Raw genomic sequence first — 18564 nt, forward strand, 5'->3', positions numbered from 1 at the left:
AAGCAGTAACGCACTTCAAGATCTTTTGAGCTGAGAGTCCCTATGCAAATGAAAGTATTTAATTTTAACAAGAACTTAAAAATACCAAGAGTATCCTATGGCAACAGCCTTGTTAAATGGCCACAATATATTAAGTGTTACATGTACCAGATGAGTTCTATAAGATTTCACTAACCTCCCTACAGGTGATTCACTGCTTGTTCTTTTGTTCATTTTGAAATATTTGCACAGATATAATTTTGTAATCAAATATCACTACACTGCAGCACAGTTTACTTTACAACACAGTAAAGTTTGGATCTGTTTTTGTACATAAGACAGCATGACAATAGCTTTCCCAGCTGTAAAAAAAAAATAAACAAAGAACAGCATTAGAAGAGTCAACTTCATAAATATTTAGAATCTAAATATCAGTTCCATAATGTGAGTCTGACAGTAATTACCACATATCTACAAATACAATAGTTCAATATGCTCACATGCGTCTTAGAATTCAGACATAATTTCTGGAGAATTCATTGATTTTCTAAATGGCAGAAGGGAAAAACAGTGAGATTTCAGCGGCTGAATCCTTACAATGCTGCAACTTACTAATTAAACTAGACATGTATATGTATGGGGGAAAAGAAGAGGAGGTCCATAATAAAAGATGTTGCTCCATATTAGAAAGCAGAATAGTTAGCACAGAGACCTCAGGCTGAGATCCTGCAATCTGCTCCATAGTAGGCAGATTCCTGTACCTGTGCAAAATCCTAGTGTATGTCTACATTACAGTTAAGAGTGAGCCTCCCAGCTTGGGTAGACAAACCTGTGGTAGCATGCTAAAAAGAGCTGCATGCCCCTGGGTCTGAGCCTGGATGGCTAAACTGAGCCGCCATTGGTGCTACAATGTCCACACTGTTATTTTTTAGCATGCTAGCGTGAGTCACACTAACACAAGTCTTGTTTAGGAGGCTTGTTCAGGTGCAATGTAGACAGCCTTAGTGACCCCAATAGCAGTGCACTTGTACAGAGAAGTTTGCAGGATTGAGGCTTAAGTCAGAATATGTAGATGCCCATTCCACTCCTGACTTACAGTGTGACCTTTGACCTATCTGTGCCTCAGTTTCCTGTGTAAAATAGCGATAATATTTAAACCAACTTTGTAAGCCATACTGGATCTTAAAATAACAAAAAGTTCATTACCATCAAGAGATCTCAAACTGAAAGCACAAATCAGAAAAGTAAAATTCTTAACTCTTTTATGGTAAATGAAAAGCAGAACTGTCATTATTAACTGGAAAAATCTGAGTGGTTGAACAGTATTCAAAGTCAACAGGTGAAAGGAAGTTTTAAGATGACATTTACAGAACTCAGTGGTTGTAAAGGTAGGGGACGAATGAAAGTTTGAGAAAGATAAGTCATCACAAATAAAAACATGACTAAACTATACAGAATCATGGAGAAGGGATAGAGGAGGCCAATGAGAGAGTGCATACAGGAGTGTAAATGGGAACCCAGGAGAGCTATTTTGAATGGGATTTGGAGATGAAGATTAATCAAGTAGATCGAGGAGACAATATAATATGACACTGACTTCTTGGAGACAGAAAGTAGCATGCATATCCCATTCTGGATCTCCTGAACGGGACTGTCATTGTAACGGCAGTTTGTGATTAAGGAGCATATATGGATGTGTGCATAAACTTAAACAAAGGATGAATTTGGACACCATGATACGGCAATCGCCAGACAAAGACAAGAGAGATGAGGGAGAGAAAAAGTTTGTCATAAACGACATGATAGTTTTGGGCTTTGGAAGCAAAGTTCAGAGGATGTATTACGGGACACAGAGGTTTGCTTAACTGTCAGTGCATCAGTCACGGAAGCATTTAGAATTGGAAGCTATGATGTAACAAAGCACTATCAGGGTGATTGAAGTGTGGGGAATCATATAATACCAGGGTTGGAAGGGAACTCAGGAAGTCATCTAGTCCAACCCCCTGCTCAAAGCAGGACCAATCCCCAGACAGATTTTTCCCCAAATCCCTAAATTAGCAGAGCTAAATATCATCTTCACGCAAAGGATAAATACTGAAATGCATTCATCATGATACGTGTGTCAAACCTATTTATGCACATCACCTCTTCACATCATATACATGGAAGGAATGAAAAAATGTTAGCGAGGCTTTGGGTTCCTATAATATTTAATGAATGCAAGAGAGCGAATGCCACTCTGCCAGCAGCAGCTCTGAAGCTGCAACATATAGCGAAGATCCCAATTGGGGCAAAGAGGTAGCTTTACAAGCAAACATCTTTATTTTTCTAGTAGAAGACAAGTAGTGTAAAATTAGCATGAATTAGAAAAAAAGGCTGCAGTTTGATAAGCTGCTACTTTGAAATATCCAGGTTGTCACCGAGAAGCAACACTTCAAATAATGCTGCTGACAGAGTGACAACTACTAAAGTTAAAACAGAGTAAAATGGAAATTCACTGGGCCTGAGTCTGAGCTAATATTGGTATCACTGTTTTCTGCTGAATGTGTCCTGATTTACAAGGGCATAAATGAGAGGGAAAAAACAGGCCCAGCAAGTTAGAGTATTATATAATTCTAACCATTCAGGTCTCATAACTATTTAAAAAGACATTTTAAACTATTTTGTTGATAGAGGGTGCCATGTTTAGGGTCTTTCAAAATGTGAAGTCTGGGGCATCCAGTCCCTGAGGGGGCTACCAAAAGCAGCACCCCGTATTAAGCTAATATATTAAAATAAAAGTGTGGGCAGAGAAAATGGAAACACGTGTGTGTGTGGGGGGGAGGGCATGAGAAAAAGAAAATGGCCCAGCTGGCGGTATAAAAGATAGTAGATAGGCAAAGAGGAAGTGAGAGTGGCAGAGAAGATGTGATGAGCATAAGGAAGACGGGGGGGGGGGACGCAAAGCTGGCTAGGCAGTGAATGTGAGTGGGCACAGCTGGGGGGGCAGTAACAGGCTATGGAACAAGAAATGGGGGATGGGCATAACAGAGGGCTAGAGCAGGCCGGAGTAGGGCTGGGGAGGTGTAGCTGGGAGGGGCTAGAGTAGGCGGGGGGGGGTAGAGCAGGGAGGGGCTAGAGCAGGTAGGGGTACGTCCGTGGAGTCTATAGTTGGGGGTGGGGGAGCAGAGTAGGGGGGTACTGCTGGGGAGGCAGCTGGGATCTTCCCACCCTGGCTGCCGGGGTCCGGCGGAGCAGGCCCCAGCGTTACCTACTCACCCAGAGGCCGGCGGGAAGCCGCCTGGCAGGCCCCTCTCGCGATCCGGGCACTCAAGGGCTCTCTCTCAGTGATAAGGAAGCGCAATGCAGCCCGGTCCGCTTAGAGGGGAAAATGGGCTGAATTGTCCCCATCGAACCGCCGTAGCCACCGCTCAGCAGGGAGCCACGTAACGTCACGTGACGTAAGAAAGGCGGAAGTGCCTCTCTGGCCGTTCACCCGAGAGCGAGCCATGGGGAAGCCATCTTTACTGTGGTCAGACAGCTCGTGAGCGCTGTGCGCCTTTGTGATGCTATTGCTGTAATTGCTACTACAGGCGCCTAGCGACCTTATACAGTGCTGGTCGGTAGCGCTGAGGGTGTCGTGTTAGGTGATAACCCTTAATGTCTATCACTAGTTATATTTTACTATCACCAGCCACGTGGACCCATTAACCCATTACTAGAGACCATTAATAGCGTAGTACTAACAGTGGTGCTGGAACAATTTTTATAGTGGGGATGCTGAGAGCCATTGAACCAAACTGTAAACCCTCCCCCTGCATCCATTAATTCCATCAGTTTGATACCAGGATAGTGCTTCTCGGCTACTAAGAACAAAGATGCAGCCATAGGTGCCAACTTCTGCTCCCGCTGGTGGGTGCTTGACCCCCACCCTCTGCCCCTGGCCCTGCCCCTATTCCAATTCCTGCCCCAAATCCCCACCCCAACCTGGCACTTCCCGTTCCTGCTGTGTGGCAGCCTGGTGGGAAGCGCTGGTAGGTAGGCAGAGGAGGGGGGATGCAGTGCGCTCAGGGTGAGGGGAGCTTGGTTGCAAGTGGGTGCAGAGCAACCACTAATTATTCCCCAGGGATGCTCCAGCCCCGGAGCACCCACAGAGTCAGTGCTCATAAAAGCTGCATGCCTAATGGATAGGTTCCTGCATCTATGACTAGTACTCTTAAGGTTCTAGTCCTAGCTTTGCCACCCAGCAATTGTGCAGGTCACTGCACCTTTCTCTGGGTGTTTCCCTTCCTATCCTTTATCTGTCCTGTCTGTTCAGATTGTGAGCTCTCTAGAAGGCCAGTCTTACTGAGTATATGTAGAGGGCTTAGAGCAATGGCGGCCTGATCATATTGCCACCATAATACAAATACCCATCAAAATAGCAATGTAATATTTATCGGTAATATAACAAAGTTAAGACTATATTGATATTAGTTAATATTACTACTCTAATATAACAATAATTCAGTATTAATGTTACATAGCTTTTGATCTTGCAATATAAAATCAATGGGACATCACATGTGTAGGGGACCTAGTAGTGTGCATTCCATGATCAGGGCCAAAGTAATGGTGCTGGCTGATAGCAGCCCACTCTTTAGCCAGATTTAGCTACCAACATTGGCAGCACATTCATATACTTTTGCCAATTTTCTTAGTTAAAATCATTACTTAAAATTATCATCTCAGATGTCTTAATTTCTCCATGGTGCAGACCTCATACTTCCTTATATACCAGAAAGAGACCCTAAAAAGTTGAAATTTGATTAAAAACAACTGAGTGCTCTATGATGACCTCTAATGAAAAGATCAAATTTCAGACTGTATCCAGTAGTCCTTAGAAAATGAATTTCAAAATTATACTGCAATAGGAAGATGGAAATTAATGTTGTCAGTGATCCATATACAAGCACCTGTTTATTATTAGACAATACGTAACTAATATTAGTATAACATTGATAATATCAATATTTTTATTAGTGGGGATCTTTAAATTTGCTCTTATTGTCTTTTTTCCTCAGTAGGATACTGCATATTCAATTCAAATCACTACTGTTTTCATCACTTGTACATGCCAACCTAGAAGCAGCCTCCTGTCAGGACTGATTTGTGTGGGCTGTTGTGATGCAACCTCATGTCTTGCTGATGTTGGGTCTTAATGGTTCTGCAGTACGGTATTATGCCAGTACTTGAGGACACACCGCAGCATAAAGGTGTAAACATTGCACTGTTACACTATAATGATTTTGTCTAAAAAGTAGAACACTCATACAGAAACCATTTACCTGTACCCTGCCCTAACTGCTATAACCATTGACATACTAAGAAGTACTGTATAGAAATCCAGTTGAAGCCAGAAGGGCTGCTCGTGTACAACATTTTCAGCATCTTCTCATATCTTCATGTTATGATGACTTGATGTAAGGTTGTATCGAGGAGACGTGAATATCTAACATCATCAACATTGAGATGGTTGGAATCTGGCTCCAGGTGAACATATAGAGATGATGAGACCTGGAACAGATTCTGGATCTCAGCAGAACCCCTGCGATGTCACAGGTCCAGTCATTTAGTTCACACTTTGTGTTTTATCTATTAACTGATACACATTACAAAGGAGTTTCTGTACAAAATTATATTTCTTCTTGTCTTAAGCATTTCTATAGCATTCATGACCATAGTATCAAAGCACAAAATTAAAGATGGCCACCAAATGTGATTACTAGTGCATTTACTCTCTAACCTTAAAACCCAATTTATTCAGGGGTACACAAAACATTAGCGAGACATCATTTTATTATATTGGTTTTAGTAATACCCCTGTAAGGGCCAGATTATGCAACCATTACTGAGGTTAGCAATTATTTACTCACAGCACAGGCTGCAGCTGCTCAAAGCCAGCTATTTTCTTGTGGTCTGAGTAACTCTAGGTTTGCCTGAAAACCTTGTTGCAGCATGTGCCTGTAATAGCTAAAGTTCTAAACTAATAGATACAAAAGCATCAACAGCTACTTATGAACTAAAATTGTGGTTTGGTTAATGGCCACAGCTACAACTATAGATGTCAGAGTGGGAAGAAATGCCATAAACAAGCATTGACAATTACACTGTTCCAAAATCTGGCGCTTGCTGTATTCAGTCCTGCACATGTGCCAAAAGCATTGAGACAGAGGCAGTTACAGGTATAAAATCTGATCTCTCACTAGACATCAGACTGAGCTAGAAATAAAGGTTTTAGATTATTGAAAAGCTGGAAATTTCAGCTTTCTAGATGTGAAAAGCATTTCTGTCTTACTCTGATAAGACACAGGACATTGGACCGTCAAATCACATAATTTTTACTACCATCTTGATCATCTTCCTACTTTCATTTCCAACTTGATTGTAGCAGCTGCTATCTTGAGATGTGCTACATCTAGAAACCAGTTGCAACTGTTACAATGTATAGTGCCTTAGGGCTCCATCCCATTGCCAATGCAAGATTCCCACTGATTTCAATAGAAGCTGGATTGGGCCCTTAATCTTTAACTCTAGCAGTCATGAGGATATTAGGTGTCATGGCCCAGATCCACACAGATACTTCAGGTTTCTAACTTCCATTGAAAGTTAGGAGCCTAAATACCTTTGCGGATCTGGGCCTGAAAGACTGTTGCAAAAGGGGCTTACAGTAGTTTTTGGCCCAGCTCTAATGCTTTCAGAACCAATAAACTTATCCAACCACTCGTTCTGGATTAGTTTTGAAAACACTAAAAATCAGTCCGGTTTAAACTACTGGAAAAATAGGCACTCTGAGTATTGACTGGAAGTTACTTTAAAATTTAAATACTAATTGGTACCACCTACCACTGCTTAAAGTGTGTGAAATACAGCAATCTTTGAACATTTGGTCCTCTATTTGATTATGAGGTTATGTAGTACTGGAGCTAACATTTTAAAACTATAACAGAGTAAAACCAATTCCATTCTGTTTTTCAAACAGACTCTGCAAATTAATGTTGACTTTACAAAAAGCCAGTATTTTTTTTAATTAGCTAGAAATCAGGAAAGAGAGTAAATATACAAATAACACAGGGACGATTCTTTAATTTCTGCTTACTCCTCCCACACAGCCAGTAAAAAGTATGCAGTTTCTTTTAGCAGCTTTCTTTATTTGCAAAATGCATAAAGATTTTCAATCAAAACTGAGAAGGCAACAATCTTTTCAAAAATGAATTTTAAATGAACATATGATAGCGTCTGATAGGTTATAAATTAAGGTATGTCTACACTGGCAAGTTTCTGCGCCACAAGTTATACCACTTTTATTAAAATGCTGGAATTAAATCACTGCTGCATGTCCACACTGTGCTCGTGATGCTGGAGCACATCCACATTAGCAGCTCTTGCAACAGCAAAGACGGCAGTGCATTGTGGTAGCTATCCCACTGTGCAACCAGCCGCAGGGTGCTTTGGGAAGGGTTTACAATGCCTCATGGGGCAGGCACAGCGTCACATGATGCAGGTTTCTCAATCCCATTGTTCCATCCTACTACATTGTCAGCTGCTTTTCAACTGAAGAGTGGGGGAGGAGAGAGAGAGTGTGTGTGTGTGTATGTGTATGGAGGGGGGTGAGAGAGACTGTGTTTTGGGGGACAGAGAGTGTGTCAGCATGCCATCTTGTAAGTTCAGACAGCGTCAAGAAGCAATCAGTACTGAGGCAAGGGGAAACCCCAATATCAGCTTCTGCCCCCTTCGTGCGCGCTCTCACTCCCCGCCCCCCAGGACACGCCCCTACCTCTCTACCTGCCTCTGTGTTAAACAGAATGAGCATTCCACATTAATGGTTTGCTTTGTGTCCCAGAGCAGATCAGCACAGCACACAACTTCTGTCAGAAACAACAGTGCTTTGAAAGGGGAAAGGCACGTCTCCAGGGCAGCCAAGTTCAAAACAATGAGCAGAGTGGTCACTTGAGGCATTATGGGACAGCTCTGGAGGCCAATTACAGTACAGAAAGCAATCAAGTGTCTACTACTGGCAATAGAGCGCTAGAGCCTCTGTGCAAATAGCCTTAGGACTCTCCTCAAGGTGGTTTTTTTGCAGCGCTGCAACTGAGGAGTGTCTGCGCACAAAGAGGCTTGGCAGTGTGTACACATCTGCTGTTTGAGCACAAAAAGCTGCTTTACTGCGCAGAAACTTGCCCGTGTAGACAAGCCCTGGGTTCAAGCTGGCGCAACCCATTAGGCAACCTAGGCAGTTGCCTAGGGCGCTAACATTTGGGGGGAAGCGACCGCAGCAGCCAGATCTTCGGCTGCCCTGGTCGCCATCAGTATTTCGAGGGCGGGACCTTCCGCTGCCTAGGGCGCCAAAAAAGCTGGTGGCGCTCCTGCCTGGGTTAAGTACATTTAAATGCTTTCCTGCTAAATATGTATTTCTTAGGAATCCTGAATGTTCACATGAGGCTCCAGTTAAGTCTTACATTCTGAAAGCTTCTGCGGAAGGATGTATAATTGTTCAATGCAGAGGCCAGATCCTGCACTAACTCAAGCAAATAGGAGTTTGCCACTGACTTCAAAGGGCCATATTATAACTTCACTCATACTGAATGGGTGGTCCTACTGAAGTCAACAGGACTACTTAAGGAGAAAGGTACTGTGCATTGTAAGTAACGGTATCAAAGTCTAGTTCAATGAGAGCAGGATGAAGGTGAAGCCCTACAATAGATATTAGAGCTGGATGGAAAACTAGGAGAGAGAAAAATTGCCAGCATTTTTGCAAATTTTTCTGCTTTTTGTTGAAATATAACTTAGACATTTCTACAGACAGCTACTGTAGTTCTTAATGTTGTGCCAAATTCTGCTCTCACTTTTCTGTCTTTAATCCTGTGCAACCTTAATTAAATCAATTACATTGCACAGGGTGTAAGCCACGGCAGAATTTGGCCCATTCCCTTAAGTGACACTGAAATATCAGTATACAGCAGTTTTCATTAAGCAAGGGTTACTCTACAAGGGATCTGTGACCCCCAAGAGTCCAAAGGGTAGGTGCTGAGAATGCTGGTGTAGTCAATTAAATGAGAAGCCCAAATATCTTTTATTGCCTGGTATAAGGGGAGAGAGAGAGAGAGAGTGTGAGTGAGTGTGTGTGTGTGAAAGAGAGAAAGAGAAAGAAAAACAGCTGGAAAAAATATCATTCCAGGAAAAATATTATCTTCTACATCCACATGAAGAGTAAATCTTGCCCACAAAAAAATCAAGGGGTAATTGTGCAGCGTGAAGCTCATTCAAGACAAATCATTACATGCTTTTTCATTAGTTTTCAGTAAAAAAAGACACAATTGCTCCAATGTGCAGAATAACTGGAACCTGCTATTCTCAAATCTTCACTGACTGGGAAAGTAACTGACCCCTGGGAGTCATTGATCTAATTTTATGAATCCTTCAGGGAAATATTTAAAAAGAAACTGGGAGATGGGAACAATTTTAGCTACAGTGATTTCCATGGTCAATGAAAGGTTCAATGTTTAAATGAAAGACAGCATAAATCCAACAGATACAGTGAGGGTTTGGCTTGAATTTATGGCATACATTAAATGACATGAAACTATCGAACACTGTAAAGCACCGCGACATCAAACCAACTATAAAAAACAGCCTCAAGTTAGGAAACATTAGGTTGGCTGCATTTCCTGAGGGCACTGAGACAGACAGGGCTTGAAGTATTCTTACTGTAACGGATTATACAGGTGGATGGCAGGCAAGGCTTGTTTATGTTTCTCTGCTGGTGAGATATATAGCAGACTGTGCATGTACAATAGTGGAAATGGTTTCAGAGGACTCTGCTTTGCAGGACTTTCTCTCTCTTTTTACTGTGAACATTGTTTTATTCTCCCTTCCAGATGTCTGACATGAAATAACAAAACTTCCATTGACCTCAACGGAACCAGGATTTCACCCTGTTCTAAAAGCAACCAGCACTATATTTATTTGAAATATCAGATATCATAGGTGTCACCCTTTTGTGATTTATCCTTTTTACTTTGTTGTCCCAAGCTGAACGTTGTGATTTTAAAAAGGCAGTTCAGCTCAAAAACTGGTAGAATGATATAGCCCCACTTATGGTTTTTAATCAGAAGCCAAGCTATTTTTAGATGGATATTTTTATTTTACGTATACACATTGGCAAGGAGGGAAAGAAATAAGTTTAATGAACTTTTCCCTGTACAGTCAGAGTTACTTATTTGGTTGCATTTAGTGAAAGGATTTCTTTTCCCTAGTCTTTTTGATTATTTGCTCATTATTTCTGATTGCTGGTAGTGCCACTTGCATTCTTTTAGTACACTATATTAACACTTTGCACTTCTTTAGCATCTTTTCCCCAAGGCTCTCACAGCACTTTACAGACATTAGCTAGCTAATATTCACACTGCTGAATGATAGGAAAGTGAGGCATAAAGATATTTTTAAGGCTAACATTTTCAAAAAATGGCTTTGATTGTGGGTGCCCAGTTTGAAACCTGCTGGGTTTGATTTTCAGAGGTGCTGAACACTTTCATCTCAAGTTGCAGTCAGTGAGAGCTGAGAGTGCTTGTCACTTATGAAGAGTCTGAAGCTGCGCAAAATATTTTAGCCAACGTGACTTATCCAAGGCCACACAGTGAGCGGCAGAGTCCAGAACTGTGAACAAAACCCTGATCACCTGACTTTGTCACATGCTCTAACTGCTAGAATACATTCACCATCTCTTACTGCTGAGTTTAAAACTTTGTAATAATCCAGGTAATATACATGTTACACTGTATATCATACCCTACTGTGCATCTCCAGTGGACTTAACTCTGATGGACTTAAGGTCTGGATTTTACAATTATGCTCTCAGAGAGGGACTCAGAAACTGATATAATTCCTTCATGTGCACCTGGTGATGCTGAATTTATCCTGACCCTAATAGTGAATAGTTTTCAACAGAAATGGTGGGTATTTTTCCTGTATTTACAGCAGAATTTAGTACTCGGGGGGGGGGGGGGGGGGGAACCATGACATGTGATTGTCACATTTGAAGACATAAGCAGATTTGAAGGAAAGACTTTTACACCTCACAACAGGGCCGCCCGGGGGGGGCAAGAGGGGTAATTTGCCCCAGGCCCCGGGCTCCGCAGGGGCCCCCACGAGAGTTTTTCGGGGCCCCTGGAGCGGGGTCCTTCACTCGCTCAGGGGCCCCAGAAAACTCTTGCGGGGCCGGGCCCTGGAGCTTCTTCCGCTCCTGGTCTTCGCTGGCAGGGGAGTCCTTCCGCTCCGAGGCGGAAGGACCCCCCGCCATCGCATTACCGCCAAAGCGGGACCTGCCGCCGAAGTGCAACTCGGTCTTCGGCGGTAATTCGGCGGCGGGGGGCCCTTCCGTTCAGGGACCCGCCACCGAAGTGCCCCAAAGACCCATGGCAGGGGCCCCCCGCCACCGAATTACCGCCAAAGAGCGGGCTGCACTTTGGCGGCGGGTCCCACTTTGGCAGTAATTTGCCGGCGGGGGGCCCCCGCCGCGGGTCTTCGGGGCACTTCAGCGGCGGGTCCCAGAACGGAAGGGCCCCCCGCCGCCGAACAGGGCCGGCTCTAGACATTTCGCCGTGCGGGGGCCCCCCTGCCGCTTGCTGGTCCCACGGCTTCGGTGGACCTCCCGCAGGCATGGCTGCAGAGGGTCCGCTGGTCCCGCGGCTCCGGTGGACCTCCTGCAGGCATGCCTGCAGATGCTCCACCAGAGCCGCGGGACCAGCGGACCATCCGCAGGCACGCCTGTGCGAGGTCCACCGGAGCCGCCTGCCGCCGATGGCCCCAGGCCCCCGGAATCCTCTGGGCGGCCCTGCCTCACAATGCCCTCTTATCAGCAGCATGTGTCTACTGAGAGTATTTTATAATAAGTGTTATATTTTGATTTGTGGTTTGCAAACAGAGATACTGTAATCTGTTTAAGGAAACAAAAATCTTTAATATTCATTCAATTATTGTAAATTCTGTGTTTAAATTAGCTTAAATCTGATGACCATGGCATGTTACATATGGGGAAAACTGTTTCTAGTTAAATTAACAGAAAATTCAAGTATTAAAACAAACATATTGGAAATATTTTAACAAATACATATAAAATATTTTACTTGCCAAAAAATAGGCCTCAATGAGGAATCCTTCTTACTTCAACTGATTTAAATCTAGACTCTTCAGCTGACTTCTAGACCCTACATTTAAAATGATGCATTTATTAAATTTGTCAAATTAATTATGCTTTATCTATAAAATGTAATAATTGAACTGGAATTCTGATAGTTGTGTGCAAGTATTCAAAGTTATTCACTTTTTAAATGTCAACATTACAATTTTAAATAGTGCTGCATGTGCAATGTCATAAATACCAAAATATTCAGAGCTACAGTTTATATAAATTAAATGACTAAATAAAAGTGCTTATCAAGTACTTAAATCCATTTCCAGTTTAATTCACTAGTGTAAATTAGTGCTCAGCTAATACCATTTGAATATCACTCGTAACACACATTTTATTTTAAGATACTTTCACCTGACTAGATGGAATAGGAGGTTTTATTTCTGCAGATGTTCGTGACAAATATTTAATGTTTCAAATACTTTATAAAAGATGTAGATTTTATGTATCTTTTTGCAGTGTATTTTTAAAAATAGACTTATAACTGAAGGATTGCGTTCACTCTGGAATGCCATGGAAGCTCTTAAGTCACGGACTTAACTCTACGATCCACCTAAATCCCAGACATTTTTTTACTCACCCAGAGAAGTTGGTTCAGTAAAAGATATTACATCATCATCCACCTTGCCTCGCAGTTCAGAAGATGAAGATCTGTAGTACTGCCATTACAACAGCCTTCTCCGAAAAAGTGCTTTGCAATTTGTTTAGAAAGAAGAAAATCAAAATGCTGCACTATCTCACCATAGTGCTGCACTAGCATTTTAGAGCTCATTGTCCAAAAACAGTTTGGCTTTAATAAATGCACATTCTGGAGAGTTAGGCTATTCTTTGCAATAAAAGCAAAGTTTGATGGTCTGTCAAGAATTTCTGTCTCTCTTCATGCAGACCTGACAGCGGCTGATGATGTTTTCCAATTCCCCTGCTTTTAAAATCTGTGGTAAAGGCTTCCTAAAAGGAAGAGAATAACATATTTACTTTTCTGTTTAAAATAGGAGTGAGGTGGTGGGAGTTTTCTATATTTGCACTCTTGTCTCTGTCCCCACCACCCCAGCTCTCACATAGCTCTTAGCCAGCCTCACCAGAGCATGTGTCACAAGGGCTCCCTACACTAAGCACTGATTTTGAGTCAGAGTAAGTGGGGTAAAGTACCACAATCCCATTGTTACTTAGACTGTTAAGGTCTAATCCAAAGACCAAGTCTTTATATTGGGTTTTGGATCAAGGCTTTAGATTCTCCTATTTTAAAAATCTGTTCTCATCTCCTTAAGCAAGAGGTGAAAGGTGATGTCAATGTAACCTACGCAGCTCCTGGGTGTAGTGTTCTGTTCCATCTAGTGGCACTGAGAGCACTTACAGAGAGAGAGTTAAATGAGTTTGCTCTACAGCCTTAGCTAACAGCTGGTTGGCTTTTAGCTCATGTGGTAGAGACTCTTGCACTAAGCTCCAGAAGTCCCGGATTTGATCCCGACCGACGATGACCGGGGTCTGTCGGCGTTACATCGACATTGCAACTGACAAGACTGGGGTATGACCATTAGCTGCCTTGAAGAATGAAATGTGTGTTAGTATACAGTGAGCATATGCTGACAGTGCAGCTCTCAAGAGCATAGGGATACGTACAGCAACACACAATGCATGTGCCTAGGGTTGCCCCTGAATGTGTACAAGATGACCACAAGGCACAAAGTACACACCAAGAAAAGATGGAGGGATTATAAACGACACATTCTTGAAACATCAGTGCTGTTTATGGTTGTAGGAAGAAATATAAAAAGCTTTCTGGGATATATGAACTTGAAAAATACTTTTCTCTATATCAATATTTAGCATGACGGGGCCAAATTCTGCACTAATGTACACCTTGGAAATCCCACTGAAATTGCTCGGATTGTATAGGGTAGAAATCAGTATAGAATCAGGATTGAGAAGTTCCAGTGCATTTTGGCTTACTTATAGAATCATAGAATCATAGAATATCAGGGTTGGAAGGGACCTCAGGAGGTCATCTAGTCCAACCCCTGCTCAAAGCAGGACCAATCCTGCTCTCTAGAAAATTCACCATTGACATAAGCAAGGGAAATTGCTGAAGATAATGGAATTGCACCTGCTTATATTAGTGGTGAATAGTTCCCTGTGCATTTAAAGACTTGCTTTGGGAAGGCCGAGATTTAAAGAAATAAAGGCTGTGATCCTCTGTTAGACCCCTTTGTGCTGTTCCAACACTGCAAAATGACCCTAAAGCCAACTTAGCCACTCTTGCAAGGATGACTAGCAGGATGTTAAGTTACGTGTACACTATCTGAATGCTCCTATGCTACCCCTGACTGCAGCAATGGTGGCTGGTGTGGATGAAGGCAGTGGGTCATAGCTGGGAAAGCAAAGGTTACCTGAACATTCTTCTTGGATCTAGTGAAGCCAGCCAGAAGCTGTAGGAATTTGTGTAGTAGTTGCATGTCCCTCTACCATGACATTCTATGAATGGAATGGCACGGAATTCTTCCAAGCAGGATCCAGGTGATGCCAATGCTTGGCCAGAGGCTTCTGAACCGGCACTTGTGTACTGTAACCACAAAACTATTTTTAATGAACATCTGCTAAACACCTTTTACTGAACAGAATACAAGAAATATCTTTCTAAAAAGCACTGTGTGAAGTACCATTCTAGCAAAGTACCATTGTGCAGCCGAGCTAAAACAACGATCAGCACAGATTAATTTTACTGAATGATGGATTATAATATTTTGGGCTGGTATTATTTTGACATTATTACAATTTACTACCTTGTAATTAAATCCAGTACAGAAGCTTTAGGACAATTCAAAGGACTTTGTGGTATTTCTCTAATCCCTGCAAAGGTGTTTTTCTCTGTTGGGTGAGAGGTCATGAGAACCAGGACCAGGACAAAGATAGAAATTCCCTGGAAGAGGTCTGGCACCTGCTTAGTTAAGGACCATAGTAACCTGATTTCAAATGAGCCATTTCTCCAATTTTAATCTGTGCATCGTTTTCCCTTGCATTGATTGCTTCTTTCTTCATAGAAAGTGGAGAAGGAACTTTTCTTATCTGCAGTGGGAAATGTGCTGGTAGAAATACCCATAAAATGACCCTTTACAGTAGAACACTTTGGATGGAAACCTCTTGTAGTTGATAAAAACCTGCATGTTTAAAATCAGCACATGGTAGTAACCGCACCCTAGAAACAAGCTTTCTTTCCTTTCTTCTCGAAGCAGCTTTACATTACGTAGGGACAAATCCTGGGAAGACAGCAAACCCCTCTCCATGTCAAACAGTGTTGCTCCATGTGAAAAGGTTATGGGGCAGGAGGTTGGAATTTTTAGCCTCGGTCAGTCATCCACAGCTGCTAATGTAGGGTATAAGGATTCGGAGGAGCAGCAAAGGTTGTATGATAATCCCCGCACCCTCAATATGGACACACATCTACCCCCTTACCCATCCCTCTCCATGTTAAGTCACAGAGGATGTGCTCTCCCCCTTGATGAGGTCTATGCTGCTGCTGTCCTGCTCTGCAATCAGCAAACAATTTTTAACCAGATTATGGATTTTCAATGGAGTTTGGCCCTTACGCTTAATTTACACTAACACTGCCTGGTATTGTTAAGGCTATAACTCTAGTTTCTAAAATGGTGTTGAATATGTTTTGCCCTGGGCTACACTTGCTCTGCATCTGTGTTCAGGAGCAGTTCAGCTGCACCATTGATGACACCTGCTGTCATCGTAGTCTAGACAAGTTGTGAAAAAACAGTTCATTTACTTTTCATCTGTCCACAATAACCAGAATCCCAAAGTTCTCCTTTCACTACTTCCCCTTTTCTTCTAGAGGGTTGGCACCTATTGCTGAGATAGATCTGAGACCCTTCCTGTAGCTGGTTGTTCTGGAGCTTCTGCCATTAGCATGAAAGTCAAAAGGATTAATAAAAGTCTTGCCTGTTTTTAGCAAAAAAAAAAAAATTATGGCGTTCTTAAAACAAAACAAAAAAACCCATGGGCAAATGCCAGCAATACTGAGGGGACAGAAATAGGGAGTGTTCTTTTCAGGTAGAAGAATGCATTAGCTTTCCAAGCTGCATTAGCAGCACCCAGTAATTATTTTTTGTCTATTTTCCCCCTTACCATAACAAAGGAAAAACCCTTCCAGAGAGATATCCAGCCTTGAGGACATGAAGGAACTGCAGTTGTTTGGCTGTGAACTGCTATTACCACTGCTGGTCCTTCACAAACAATACATCTGTAATACGAAACACATAAATATTGGGTGAATTATTCCAGACATTTATATACAATTCCCATCCCATTACAGGCACTGGTCTGAATTTTGGAATTTGCACTCATAACATTGCCTCCATGGAAACAGGTATGCTAGTAACCAGCTGTCAGGTACTAGACTATGCAAAATACATGACTTTACAATTTCCATCCACTGCAAGGAATTGGTGAGGCAAGGAGATTAGCCCTAGAACACTTTGATCATCCTAATGCTGCCATTACTGAAATGAAAGGTTAAACCTTGCTTGCTTTAGATGCTCACTGCTTGTGGTGTTATATATTTTTACCCTGGAATACTCAGAAACTTCATTTGCCATTATTAGAAAAATCTGTTTCATCCACTAATGAAGGAATATGGACCAAATCTTGGGGTGTGACTGAACTGCACGGAGTGCATGCAAAGGGGGATGCGTGTGTGCAAAGCTGATCTAAAGCTTGCTTTCACACCCTCTGGTCTTACTGATGCTCTGTGCAGTGCTGCTGATGTTTTAAAGTTGCCCGAGGGCTTCTCTAACTTAGGCTAGGCTGAAAAAGGCCATATGGGACCAAAAATGCAGCTGAGGACTGACACAGTACAGAAGCACCACATCGATGCTCCATTTCTTCCAGCCACATTCTCTTTTACCTGAAACTCTGATTCTCTGTTACTCTGACAGAAAGGACAGAGATCTGCTGTCAGCTATATATCTCTCAAGAATCATCTGTGCATACTGTGCTTACAATAGTGTGATTCTCCCTGGTCCAGTGAAGATGGCTTATGGGGCAGATTACATGGGTGGCATGGTACCAAGTGGCTGTGGAGAATCTGGCCCTGCAGGTGCGGGAAGTCCCCAAACACTATGGTGACAGAGTCTTGAAGATGGGTCTGTAAACAGGATAAAGGCTGTAAAATGAGACCCTACACTGCATAACTGCCTTGGGACACTGTGCACAAGAGTTCTCAGCCTTAGGGCTTGTCTATACTACCTGCCAGATCAGCGGGCAGTGATCAATTCAGCAGGGGGCACGATAAATCGACTGCTGAGCACTCTTCTGTCAACTCTGGTACTCCACCAGAACGAGGAGCGCAAGCGGAGTTGACGGCAGAGCATCAGCTGTCGACTTACCGCAGTGAAGACACCGTGGTAAGTAGATCTAAGTATGTCAACTCCAGCTACACTATTCACATAGCTGAAGTTGTGTATCTTAGATCGACCCTACACAGTAGTGAAGACAAGCCCTCAGTCTGTAATTTTCCTGCACCAATCACAGTAACTATGGTTTATTACAGTATATGTTCATTAAAGTAAATTCAACTGTAAGAAGACAACACATGCCTAATGTTGAAATGAAGTGTTTCCTTTCAGCCTGTCCAAATCTAAGAGCTTGTCTACACTGCCATGTGGGGTCGATCTAAGATACGCAACTTCAGCTATGTGTCTTCACTGCAATAAGTCAACAGCTGACACTCTGCCGCTGACTCCGCTTGCATTCCTCGTTCTGGTGGAGTACCAGAATCGACAGAAGAGCGTTCAGCAGTCAATTTATCACGTCTATACTAGACATGATAAATTGACCCCCACTGGATCGATCACTGCCTGCTGATCTGGGCCCTACTACACCTACACATGGAGCAGCTGATCATTATGTAACTATTGCTACTTCATATCATCAGGGTGAGTGAGACCTTGGGCTGTCTTTCTTATGCCAGTTATGCAAATTAAACATACCCTCGCTTTAACTAGGATACCTGAATGTTTAAATGAACATTTCCAGTGTTGTTGTAGCCATGTTTGTCTCAGGCTATTAGAGAGACAAGGTGGGTGATGTAATATCTTGTATTGGACCAACTTCTGTTGGTGGAAGAAACAAGCTTTCGAGCTACACAGAGCTCTTCTTCAGGTCAGGGAAAGGTACTCAGAGATGTCAGAGCTAAATACAAGATTGTCTAGCGTAATTAGTTAACACATATTCTAAGGGATCATTTAAGTTGAAGTGGCCCATTAACACCCCTGCAGTCATAGGATGGTAATAGGGGGTAAGTGAGTTACAGATTGTTGTGATAATTCATGGCTTATTACAATCTGGTGGAAGCTAAACCATCTGTTTCACCT

The 18564-nt window shown here is 42.6% G+C and overlaps 2 protein-coding genes across 8 annotated transcripts in view; both read right to left on the reverse strand.

Annotated features, from left to right (window-relative positions):
- Nucleotides 1-3414, reverse strand: part of MFF (mitochondrial fission factor) — a 33563-nt gene extending 30149 nt beyond the window's left edge. Inside the window, exons 1-2 of one of the 5 annotated variants that reach the window (XM_030574741.1) lie at nucleotides 3238-3414; nucleotides 176-341 (exon numbers count right to left, since the gene is read on the reverse strand). In XM_030574741.1, the coding sequence (XP_030430601.1) occupies nucleotides 176-213 (38 nt within the window). In that variant the 5' untranslated portion in view covers nucleotides 214-341; nucleotides 3238-3414. Of the gene's footprint in view, nucleotides 1-175; nucleotides 342-479; nucleotides 497-3237 lie in introns of those variants that run through there. The other 4 variants (XM_030574745.1, XM_030574744.1, XM_030574742.1 and 1 more) reach the window with 4 other exon arrangements.
- An 8415-nt stretch (nucleotides 3415-11829) lies between these two features.
- Nucleotides 11830-18564, reverse strand: part of COL4A3 (collagen type IV alpha 3 chain) — a 107921-nt gene continuing 101186 nt past the window's right edge. For 2 of the 3 annotated variants that reach the window (XM_030574732.1, XM_030574731.1), the window contains exons 50-52: nucleotides 16319-16433; nucleotides 14575-14747; nucleotides 11830-13135 (exon numbers count right to left, since the gene is read on the reverse strand). In XM_030574732.1, coding sequence (XP_030430592.1) covers nucleotides 13045-13135; nucleotides 14575-14747; nucleotides 16319-16433 — 379 coding nt within the window. In that variant the 3' untranslated portion in view covers nucleotides 11830-13044. Of the gene's footprint in view, nucleotides 13136-14574; nucleotides 14748-16318; nucleotides 16434-17191; nucleotides 17337-18564 lie in introns of those variants that run through there. The other variant, XR_004001929.1, reaches the window with a different exon arrangement.

Source organism: Gopherus evgoodei, chromosome 9 (genome assembly GCF_007399415.2).
Source record: "Gopherus evgoodei ecotype Sinaloan lineage chromosome 9, rGopEvg1_v1.p, whole genome shotgun sequence".
Lineage (NCBI taxonomy): Eukaryota > Metazoa > Chordata > Testudines > Testudinidae > Gopherus > Gopherus evgoodei.